The 12,739-nt window shown below is 42.3% G+C and overlaps 1 protein-coding gene across 1 annotated transcript in view; it reads right to left on the bottom strand.

Annotated features, from left to right (window-relative positions):
* LOC138773108 (histidine--tRNA ligase, cytoplasmic-like) overlaps nt 1–12,739 on the bottom strand; it is a 56,352-nt gene that overhangs the window by 22,742 nt on the left and 20,871 nt on the right. Inside the window, exons 6-8 of the mRNA XM_069954085.1 lie at nt 11,649–11,768; nt 8,591–8,698; nt 4,986–5,084 (exon numbers count right to left, since the gene is read on the bottom strand). Coding sequence (XP_069810186.1) covers nt 4,986–5,084; nt 8,591–8,698; nt 11,649–11,768 — 327 coding nt within the window. The remainder of the gene's footprint in view (nt 1–4,985; nt 5,085–8,590; nt 8,699–11,648; nt 11,769–12,739) is intronic.

Below are 12,739 nucleotides of genomic sequence, written 5' to 3'. Positions count from 1 at the left end.
CTTGTGCTGCAAGTTACATAACAGACTGTGGAAAAAGTACAGCAGCTACCAGAAAAATAAAAGGTAACACACACACTAACACACACACCTTCCTATAAATGTCAGCACCTCAGAAGTCGAAAAAGTGCTGACAGATTCCCTTTAATCTGACCGTGGAGGTTGCAATTTTATTTCCTTGTAGCCTATACAGTGGTAGCTTGGTTTAAGAGTAACTTGGATTGAGAGAGCGCTTTGCAAGAAGAGCTCACAGTTTTTCAAAATTGTAACTTGGATTAAGAGCATTGCTTTGGTTTAAGAGCTCCCTGTACTGGGTGGGAGGAAAAGTAAGTCTGTGTGTGTGTGTGTGTGTGTGTGTATATATGTGTGTGTGTGTGTGCGTGTGCATGGTCTACAGCACTGTACTCTAACCCAGGAAGTCTCCCTCACCTTCCAAATCATAGCAGATCGACTTCAGGCTGAGGCTTACATCAGGGCACAGGACTGTGGAGGTAATCTCTTTATAGCTGTAACCCCTCTCTCCCTGGACAGAGAGTGCTGCTATACAGTGCTCACATATACCCTGAACATTCCTTCATGCTCCCTGCAGTCAGCCCTTGTGTTTCCCATTCCTGCTATAATGTGCCTGCACTTACACTCAGCTATTCACACTGCTGTATAGAAAAGTTTCTGTCACTGTCCTCCTGCACAGCTCTGTGGTTCTCACTTCCTAATTGGTCCATGCTGTTGCCATGTGACCACACAGACCTCTGACAGTAGCCCTGCTTCTCTATTCTAGCCTGTTGTACTACACTACTGCATTATAAGGATCTGTAGTTCCATCCTTTATCTACAAACTGCTGCTGTTTTTTTCATTCTTATGCACTTACCATACATTATACTCCTCATGCTGATTGCTATATTGTACAGTATGACATATCCAGCTTTCTAAATCTTTGTTTCATTTCTTTTACATGTTATTCAGAATAAAAAAAATATATTATTTTTGGGGTGTGGAACCAATTGTCTGCATTTCTATGATTTCTTATGCGAAAATTTGCTTTGGTGTAAGAGTGGATTTGACACTTAGGAATTAGCGCTGAATTTCGGTGCTGATTCCTCACTGAAAATTCCGACTGAAAATATAGTGCAGGGCCAAATTCCATTGAGTTCAATGGAATTTGCTCTCTGCAGTTCACACAGCGGAATTTCTGCGCTGAATTTTCCGAAGTGGATCCGCTGTCAGCCAGAACAATTGACATGTCAGCGGAATCCCATTGAAATAAATTGAACAGTGAGATTCTGCTTTGAAATTTTTCAGTGCATGATACTTGAGGAAATTTAGCACAGAATCAGAAAAAAAATGAATGAATATTATCAAATAAAAAAAGAATTTGCGCAGAATTACGCCAGAGGTGACACTTTTTTCAGGGATTCAATGCTTATTCCTCAGTGTGAACTGGCCCTAAAGCCAACTGACTGGAATGATGTGTTAAAGAGAAGTCTTGGTCAGTCCAAGAAATTGAGCTTTTGTATTACTCTGTAGCCTTAGGTGCCCCTATTTCAACTGTGTTTTGCCTTCTTGCTATGCCCTCCTGATACCAAGATATAGGGATTTTACCATTTAATAAAAATACTAATGTTTATTCGTATAGTGCCAACAGATTTCCGCAGCGTCAAGGCAGTGGTGCATTGGATTACGAGCATAGTTAAGAAACAGCTGGATATGTCATATTATAAGTTACTGTACAGTACAGCAATCAGCATGTGGTCTATAATGTATAGTAAGGGCATAAACCTGAAAAAACTGCAGCAGTTTGTAGATACAGGATGGAACTGCAGATCCCCATAATGGAGAGGATGGGAAAGACAAGGGCTGACAGAGACTGCAGGGAGTATGAAGGAATGAGCAGGGCCGATAAGGGCACAGTATAGCAGCACTATGGCCAGGGAGAGAGGGGTTACAGCTATGAAGAGATTACCCCCACAGTCCTGTCCCCTGATGTAAGCCCCAGCCTGAAGTGGATCTGCCATTTTTTTAATATTAAATAGTTTGAGGGTTGTTTTATGAAGCCACAATGTTTACCTATAAGACGTGGTTTTATCCTATCGGAGATTTGTCTGCGAAGCGAGCAGGGCAGGGCGACCATCCTCTAAGTGCAGTGAATCCATAGGTTTTTGCTCAGGGTTGAAGGTTACGGGGTTTTTCATAAAACAGCCGATTCTTATCTCTCCCAAGATAATATCCCTTTCTGCTGTGCTATTCTGCAGAGTTGGTTCAGCGACCAGAAAAGCTGCTGGTGACACTGATGTATCAGCTCTCACAAAAACCGAGCAGCGGGTGTTATCTCACGGGAGATTATATCAAGAGATTGATGAATACACTGCTCGGAGTAGGAATAAAATAGGGAAGAGACTTTGTAGCACAGATCAATGTGTACTTTATCACAATGCAGCTGATGGAATATTATGCATCTCTTGCATCATTACAAGTGCGCTCAATCATTACACACTTCAGCCGGGCTGCACAGGAGATTAATATCTGCTCCGCACAACTTAATCTATACCTGGCAGGGCTGACATTAATTTGTGGCATGCCCACTTTGTACTGAGTAATAGTTATACCTTATAATGATGAATCTCTGATCGCCGCCTTGTTACCAGAAAAGGTCTCTGCAATCACCTGAGATGATTTATTCCACTATTTGGTGACACACTTTTGAGCACCTCGCATGCGTCTGAGTATAAATAAGAACAGATTATAATGCACGCACATAGCGCTATTGATCGGGCTTATGCCGCAGTCCATTTCTCAAAAAATTCCACATTCCGCGTATTCTTATGGCTTCCTTCACCTAAACCGCCGAATGCCTTCATGTACTGGCCTTTATATTAGTATACATGGAATACATAATAGCTGTGATCACCTGCAGTAACTCACTGAGGGCCAGAACCAAGGATACCGACAGATTGTAGAAAGGTAGACCTTACTATATACGCTAAGAGCACACAGGACGCAGACTCTTTTTAAAGGGAATGTCTCATCAATGGCCTATAGTTTTTATGTTGTCTTTTTTTTTCTAATACTCCTATTTTGCCGTCTACATTTTAAAATTATCCTAAAATCTTGTAGTTTCCATTCTGGACACCAAGCTTAAAGGAGAACTATTAGCAAGTTAGACAAATCTAATGCCCCTAATGCGCACGGGGCGCTGAGGAGGAAGGTATGTCTCTTACCTTTCTCCTCAGTGATGTTCCCATGCAGTTAGCAGAGTAATCCTCAGTCCAGAGCACCATTACGAGCACTGACCTGCCCCCATCACGCGAGCTTCTAATAATAATCAATGCATCGGGCGGAGCAGTACTTCTAACAGACCAAAGATTATACTGCTAACAGCAAGTGAACGGCGCCAAGGAGGAAGGTAGCAGACATACCTTCCTCTTCTGTGTCCTGTGCACAGTATGGGGCTATCAGCAGGTTAATTCGTCTAACCTGCTGATAGTTCCCCTTTAATAATAAGCTGACTCTTCCTGTTCTGTAGAGTTTACTTTCCATGGGTTTCATCCTCATCATAATATGCAGGATTACATGCAGATAACAAAGTTTCCAGCTTTCACAATATTTGATAGTTACAGCTCAGACCCCCCCCCCCCTTTCCCTGTACAATGACATCTACACAGGTGACACTGCATGTTTAGAAAACTCTCCTATAAGTTAAAGTGACACTGTCAACCCATTTTGTCATTTTTACATAATTAAAAACATTTAAATGACTAATTTAGCTGTCTCCATACCTTATTTCAGATTATTAATCATGGTGCTTGTTCTTGTGAAAAGTGTACTTTTATCCGCTTGTTACTGCACCAAAGGGGCGTGGCTTAGTCTCTAATGTGCAACATCGCCCCGCCCCCATCCATGATGCCATCACCGCATAGCCCCACCCCCTTAGCAGCCATTGGTGTGGGTCAATCTAGGGGGTGGGGCCTAGATCTTTAGGCTGGCCCTTCCAATGACTGCTGAGGGGGCGGGGCCTATGTGGTGATGACATCACGGATGGGAGCAGGGCTAAGTGGCGCTTAGGCCGCGAAGCCCCGCCCACATATACCAATCCACAGATAATAAAAACCACTTTTTACCAGAACAAGCACCATGACGAATAATATAAAATAAGTAATGAAAGCTGTAACATATTTACACCTGTGGAGAGCAAGCAAAATGCAAAAAGGATATAGGTCAACTGCTGCAAAGCACATCTCTAAATGCTGTTAACAGTAGAAACTTAGGACATCAGAACATAGTTTTATTTATTTTCTGCTTTTGCATAATGGTGCTGATATATATATATATATATATATATATATATATATTTGTTTTTAATTATTATTATTATTTTTTTACTTTTTCATCAATATGGCAATTCAGTGTGGTTTCTTGTAGGACATTCTGTGGTTTCTGTATGTTACTACTTGTTGTCCGTATTTATTAGCATTTAATATTTAATTAAATCAAAGGGAACAGCCCTATTATGCATTGCTTTTTTTCCCCATTGTTCATCACTGACCTAAGTGTTTAGAGTAAATATGCGAGACCAAATATGTGGAATTACAGTATATTACTGTAGGAATAATTAATTAAAAAAATGCATTTAAAAAAAAAATGTTTTTGTCAATTTTTATTCTTACAATATTCTCTTTGATTGTTTTATGGGCACTATACTTTGCCATTCTATAAAATTACACACAGGCAATGGTTAGGAATACCCTAAAAAGCTTTTACAAGAGGCAGCCCTGTACCCCTTGTACTATGCATTGTGCAGGTAACTGCCTATATAAGAGTTTTCTCTGTCCCCGACACCTTTTTGGAAGTGTGGTTGTGTATTGCAGCTGTCCTCCCATGTGGGTAGAGGGAAGGTGCCCATGCAAATACCAATGTAATAGTAAGTCAAGGTCCATTAACAACCTATAGTAAAGGGCAAAAAATATTGACCATGCATTTAGTATACATTTACCTTGCCCAGCTTGTCAATAGAGGTGCACACTGTTCTGAATTTGGCGTCTGGGACACCACATGTAGTAAGAATTCCATAGAGAAGTCTTCTGTCATTTACCTGGAGAAACCCAGAACATTCACTATAAGTGTGACAATGTGAGTCCAGTATAAGTGTAACACAACATACAAAATATTCAGAAAATACATTTGCACCATTCTAGTTTCTTACCGCATAAATACAGGATACACAACACATATGTGGGCCAGGTGCATATACTGCAGTCAAATTCTGTGGTCCATGTTTGGAGAAAATAGAATTTCAAGAAGAAATCCCCTTGCCCAGCAGTGAGGTACTCCGTCTGTTACATATTGCCCCTGTTGCACGTCGCCTGTTGCCCCTTCCTTCGTCCCTTTTAGTATTCCCATTCACTCTGCCTGACTTTGAGGCTGCTGTGATCCCAGGAACCAGCAAAGAAGTTCTCTCTGCAGACACAGAAAGCTTTTCATTCCCCGTTTGGATAAGATTTTCAAGTTATTTTAGCTCCCTCATCAATGTGATCCTTCAGCTGACATCAGCAGGGAGGAAGTAAAGGGCAGCAGTAGTTAAAGGGGTTGTCCAGCGAAAATCTTTTTCTTTCAAATCAACTGGTGCCAGAAAGTTATATAATTTATGTAATTTACTTCTATTAAAAAATCCCAAGTCTTCCTACACTTATTAGCTGCTTTATGTCATGAAGGAAACGTTTTTTTTGTTTTCAGTCTGACACAGTGCTCTCTGCTGACATCTCTGGCCAAGACAGGAACTGTCCAGAGCAGGAGAATTTTTCTTCGGGAATTCATAGCAAACCGAGACAGAGTTCCTGTCTCGGCCAGAGATGTCAGCAGAGAGCACTGTGTCAAAACAACATTTCCTGCATGACATACAGCAGCTAATAAGTATGGGAAGACTTGATTTTTTAATAGAAGTAAACTACAAATTATTATCTAATATCAGTTGATTTAAAAAAAAAAAAAGATTTTTGCTGGACAACCCCTTTAAAGCCTCCTACTATTGTAAAATGGTCGGAGTGTACAGCGTGCAGGTAAACTAACCAATTAACGGCATATGGCTCTCATATTTTATTTCTAGGTAAGAAATTTCTTTTAGATTTTCTGCCACTAAGCCACTTTAATGTCTTTATATTGCTGGGTGATAACTTTCCCAATGCGCCCCTGTCAAGTGTACCTATTATAGCATAAAAAGTCCCGCTCTCGTGGATTGATGCGGGAGGGAAGGAGGGAAGGAAGGAGGGAGGGAGGGAAGGAAGGAGGGAGGGGAAGGGAAGGGAAGGAAGGAAGGACATATATTGATTTCTGTATGACATCTGCACATCTCTGGTTATGCTTGGATGATTATAATGTACAAGATGAATATCTGGCTGAATATTTTCTCTAGAACTGCTGTGGTCTGAATGTAACAAGTATAAAGCCCTTCCTGCTCCACACCCCAATCATCGGGACAGATGTCAGGGAATACTGCTGGCTGGTATGTTTGGTACAGATGCACCTGGCACATTTTAACAAACTCAGTTAAGCTGGCAAAACTCCTACATGTTGTATGAGGGGATTTCTATGGTTGGAAACACCTTAAAGGGGTTGTCCAGTGAAAAACTTTTTCTTTCAAATCAACTGGTATCAGAAAGTTATATAGATTTGTAATTTACTTCTATTAAAAAAATCCCAAGTCTTCCCATACTTATTAGCTAATACATGTCATGCAGGAAATGTTTTATTTTCAGCCTGACACACTGCTCTCTGCTGACATCTCTGGCCGAGACAGGAACTGTCCAGAGCAGGAGAGGTTTTCTATGGGGATTTATAGAGAACCGAGACAAGAGTTCCTGTCTCAGCCAGAGATGTCAGCCTAGAGCACTGTGTCAGACTGAAAATAAAACAACACTTCCTTCAGGACATACAGCATCTAATAAGTATGGGAAGACTTGAGATTTTTTAATAGAAGTAAATTACAAATCTATATAAATTTCTGACGCCAGTTGATTTGAAAGAAAAAGTTTTTCGCTGGACAACCCCTTTAATATCAGACTATCAGTTCTGTGCGACTGACGCAAATTTAAAGCAACTCTGTACCCACAATCCACCCCCCCTCCCCCAAACCGCTTGTACCATTAGATAGCTGCTTTTTTTAAGATCTGTCCTGGGGTCTGTTCAGCAGGTGATGCAGTTCATATTCTAAAAAACTTTTAAACTTGCAGCTTTGTGTCAAATTGTTATGGCTTAGGGTACCCAAGCCATAGGCCTGCAGCACCTCTCCTTCCTATTCATCACTTGTCTGAACACTGCACCTGTGCCTTAACGATTCATCACCTGCCGAACAGACGCCGGGACAGATCTTGGATTAAAAGCAGCTATCTGACGGTAGAAGCAGTTTGGGGGGGGGGGTATTGTGGGTACAGAGTCGCTTTAAACTGCACCTATCATCATGTTTTTTCCCGATTAGTGTGCAGGAACTCCGTTCCATGCAAAAGCCCTATTGCATCAGAATGGGGCTCGTGCACAGAAGGGATCCAACGTGCATCAATCTGGCGGCCCACTGATTTGGGGAGAAAATACATATTATATACAGTGACACCTTAAGAACTTCTGCCTTATTCACAGGATAGGAAATAATAAGTTTGGGTATGTGCAGACTGAGCAATTCTCGAGGAATTGAAGCATAACGTTTTCAGGCAGAATTCAAGCAGAATTTAGGCCCCCCATTGACTTCTATAGGATTCCTCTAGCAGATCTACAGCAGAAAATTCTGCTCGGAAATTCTGCAGTGTGAACAACAGAGCAGAAAACAAATCCATTTAACACAATGGGGCTTTGCTCTGTACATATTTTACGGGAGGAATTTCAAGCTGAAATTCCTCTTCAATTCCTCATCTAATTCCTCGCCTTTTCCTCAGTGTGAACATAGCCTTCATTGGAGGAGGTCAGACTACTGGGACCCCCAAGAACATAGGTGAAATATTCCCTGGAATGAATGGTGTACACTGCACATGCATAGCAAATGCTTCATTCACTCTCTGAACACTGCTGGCAATATTCTCCCTTAGGGTACAAACACACACACCGTATACGCTGCGTATTTACTGCTGCGATACGCAACAGATACGCAGCAGATTAGATCTATATAACTGAACACAGCATCAAATCTGCACCATCAAATCTGCTGCAGATCTGCTGCATATACGGTGTGTGTGTGTTTGTACCCTTAAGGGTTAACTAGTGGCGTCTCATCAAAAACGAAACAAAATATTCTAGGGGAGCGATACCCTGCAACCCAAAAGTAAAAATATCTGGTCTGTCCAAATATGCCAGGCTGTGCCCATTAAAAGTCTGCTTATGTCACGTATAGGAGTTGGGAGCATTATTAGAGTGGGCTATAATGACTCTCACAGTGCACAGCGAGAGAAGGTGCTGTGTCAGAGCGCTCCAAGAATTCCATTTATTACCAATTACACATTCCCCTAGAAACAGCAGAGGATGCAGAAATCTACCAGAATGCACTGCACAAAAAACATATGTATTTAGCTTCATTCCATTAAGTGTGATTTTTATTTGTTTCAGATCAGCACTTACCTTAATGAGAAACCCTCCCAGTTCCAGCTGACTGAGGATCTCATACATAATCTTCAGACACTCGGCGTCAGGGAGCAGAGGGTCGTAGTGTCCAGCAATGTCAAAATCCTGGCATGAATATGCATGGTGGGATCAATGGAGACAGGCCAAGCCATACAAGATAGATGGGGTCAGATTTGAAAACTCATACATTTTAAAGTGGCTAAAGAGTATTATAAACAATGCTGGATGATTCTAAAGTATATTATGTACAAAGATTTGCAATATGTACTCTAATAAAAATACGTCTGCATACAGCCTAAGGCTGGGTTCACACACTGTATACTTCAGGCAGTATTTGGTCCTCAAGTCAGGTCCTCATAGCAACCAAAACCAGGAGTGGATTGAAAACACAGAAAGGCTCTGTTCACACAATGTTGAAATTGAGTGGATGGCCGTCATATAACGGTAAATAACTGCCATTATTTCAATATAACAGCCGTTGTTTTAAAATAACAGCAAAAATTTGCCATTAAATGACGGCCATCCACTCAATTACAACATTATGTGAACATAGCCTTTCTGTGTTTTCAATCCACTCCTGGTTTTGGTTGCTATACAGCCTCACAAATACAGCCTCAAATATACATAGTGTGAACCCAGCCTAAAAGCGGATGATCCCATCCGATGAATATGGGCAACACGTTCTGTATATGTTACTGTATCTGCATGTTTGACACAATGTATTAAAGGCGATGTCCACCTTTGCAACCCTATTTTATCATTCTATTCAATGCATCTAGGGAAGAATCAGGAAGAAACTCTGTAATTCAAAATGTTCCTATGGTTTTTGCTTCTACAGCTCTTAGTCAGACCCATGCACCCTCATAGAAACAGACAATACATGAACCTGTCTTCCATTTCTCCCACATTTCTTCCTAACCCATTGGGTCTGCATAACATTTGTACAAAGAAAATGAGGTGAAACACGTCAGGACAAAAAAACTTTGACATGAGTGTTCAGTCGAGAGAAGTCCGCAGCACACGTTCACTCCTGGCTCTCTGTCATTCTATGACCTGATCAGCCCCTTAGAGACATTATGCAGCTGTCCAGGTCGGGAGAGTCAGATCACTCAGACTCTGACCAATCAAAACTTTTAACATCTCTCCGAAATGTCAAAAGTTTTTTCAGAACAGGTACTCTTTACAGTGACCCTCTCACTTTAAATACCTTTCTACTAGAGATGAGTGAGTTTACGGTAACAGCAAAGCTAAGCGCTGTTATCTCTGAAATCCACTTATCAGCCGGCTGGCGTTTAACTCACTGCTGCTCCGTTCCGCTCCTCCCCGGGTGCTGGGAAAAGCTGGATCCAGTCCTGGGAAACTGGGAGAAGTATCCCAGGGCCAGATCCAGCTTTTACCACCACCCGGGGAGGAGCGGCACTGAGTTAAAGGGCAGCTGGCTGATGACCGGATTACAGAGATAACAAAACGATTTGCTTCCCTATCAGGGCCTATTCACACTGAGCTAAACAGGCAGAATTCTGCGGAATCCCACCTGCCTTAGTGTCACACAGAGTCTCTATGGGAAAGCTTGCACGCCTCCGCTTCCGTCGCTCTCCGCTCAAAGAATTGTCAAGTCTCTCTGGGCACTATGGGAACATAGCAGCAGCCAGAGACTTCTAACCTGCTGGTAGTTTCCCCTTTAAAACTGTTTTATGCAAATGTGACAATAATGGCTGTAAGGGCTTAACCCTTAATTGCTTGAGCACTGTCACATCTTCTTGCACCTTTTATTACCATCAGCTAATTTTACCCAATTTGGCTAAAGATTCAAGACTTCAAGTGTGATGCAATCTGTATCAGACTGGATGCTAGGGACATACCCCAGTAGCTAGCCTGGTTCAACTTTGCTGGGTTGAGTGGCCTCCAGTCATGGAAGTGATATCACTAAGTCCGGCATTTTCCTCTGCTTATCTTCCATGCCTGGAGGACACTGGTAAATGTGAGTGAATGGACTACATGCATGACTAGTCGCTGTGTCCGGCACACAACCACAACCAAAACCTGTAGACTGTAAGCCCTCATGGGCAGGGATCACTCTCTGTCATTTACTTTCCTCATGTTGCCATCTTGATAATATGCTACATTCTGTATGTAACCTCCTATCATACGTACAGCGCTCTAGAATCTAGATCGCTTTCAAAATAAATAATAATAATAAAACTGGTGGGCAAAATTCCTAACCCATCTGTGCTTGGGCAAACCAGAAAGGGTGGTTCACACTGGGTTTTTTTCAGTCTGTTTAATGGATACGCTTTTAAATGGTTACTTTTAACATACATAACTTTTTTTAAGAATTGAAGTCCAAAGGGAGGCACACATTTGTTTTTGTTTATGCATATGTTTTTTCCCCATTAAAAGTATACGTTAAACAGACTGCAAAAGTCTCCCTTTAAGTGACACAGTCACAGCCTTTTTGCATTAGGACTTCTCTACTCAGATGTAAGGGTACATTTTGCAGTTTTCATACCCTATTTTATATCATACGTCATTATGCTTGTTCCAGTAAAAAGTGATCTTTTATCATCTGCCGATTGAGCTATCTGGGTGGGACTTCACGGGCGTAGCGCCACTTACCTCGGCCACAACGCCACCATTGGCCCCGCCCCCGTGACGGCATCGCTGCATAGGCCCCACCGCCCTTAGTGGCCATTGGTATGGTGGGGCCTTATGTCACAGGGCGGGACGAAGTGTGGCGTTGTGGGCGGGGCTAAGTGGCGCTACGCCCGTGAAGCCTCGCCCAGATGGCACAATCCGCAGATGATCAAAGATCACTTTTTACTGGAACAAGCATAATGACATATGATATAAAATAAGGTAAGAAAACTGCTAAATTTACTCTTTACACCTAAGTAGAGATGTCATAATGCAAAAAGTGTTACTTTAAGTAGTCTCCTGTAAGTAGTCTTCATAATCTTCTGTAAGTAGAAAAGCAAAAGGAGTTTCCGAAAACCATATTAATTTCAGTTCAATAATTCTACACCAACACAAAAGTACGAGTAGCAAAAATACTTACACACTGGTAAAATTCTCTGTAGCGCCCCCTGCCTGGATTGTCCCGCCTGTACACTTTTGAAATCTGGTAACGTTTTATGCAGCTGATTTTATTCATGGCCACAAAACGTGCGAAGGGAACCTTGTTTAATGGGGTCAAGGAAAAGACACGTATGTTGTTACAGAGGCATTTACTGTGAATGCAGCAGTGCATGCAGGAACTAAAGCAGTGCCTGAACTACAGCATCTACAGAATAACATCAGCGTGCAACTTATCACTAACAGAGCAAATGCACTAGGTCCATAGTCAAGGAGCCTCAACCTGCTTTATTGTTAGACATTCATGTTACACATTTATGTGATTTTTTTGTCTAAACTGTTGGTACATTCGCTTTAACATTCGTTTCACATGGATACAAAGACCCCAGTCCAGGCAAGTCGGCGCCACAGTCCTTTTTTTGAACAAAGATGCAGTTTCCGGGTATGGCTCTATTCTATTTCTGGGTACCGGACAGGGGCGAAGCACTGGAGGCGGGCTGGCCTGCCCCCAGTGGGAGGAAACCGTACCCCTCTGTAATGCGGCTCCATTGCCCACCTCCAGTGCTTCAGCCCGGGCATGTGCCTGGGAATAGAACTATACCGTATGTGGGAACCACGTTGCGGTTCAAAAAAAGGACTGGGGCACCGGCGCCATTCTATCTATGTAAAACACTTACTGATGGTATATTTGCTTTAAAGTATAAAAATGCAGCTTTCACTCTATGCCGCCGCACACTGCAGAGCTTAATTATGAATATTCATAAGGAGTCATGCGGAAGGAGCCGGTGGGTGGGAGAAGAAGTGGACTAAGGGCTACAGGACCCATCCCCCCAGTGCACTACACCGACAATTTACATGAAGAAAAATACATTTTTACCAGTAATGGCATGGTAGACTGGAACTCCCCATCCCCTGCAATATTACAATCTGGCAGCAGGTAAGATCTATCTCACCTACTGCTAGATTCACTTTAAAAATATTATTGGCCCCCAAGGTAGGCTGCTGGCACGTATACTCACCGCAGCTGATCAGTGTCCCATGGCGCAGCTTAGTTCCGGTCCCGCGGCGCCTTAC

The sequence above is a fragment of the Dendropsophus ebraccatus genome, chromosome 1 (assembly GCF_027789765.1).
Source record: "Dendropsophus ebraccatus isolate aDenEbr1 chromosome 1, aDenEbr1.pat, whole genome shotgun sequence".
Taxonomy (NCBI): Eukaryota; Metazoa; Chordata; class Amphibia; order Anura; family Hylidae; genus Dendropsophus; species Dendropsophus ebraccatus.
This window is presented reverse-complemented; position numbering and strand designations above follow the sequence as displayed.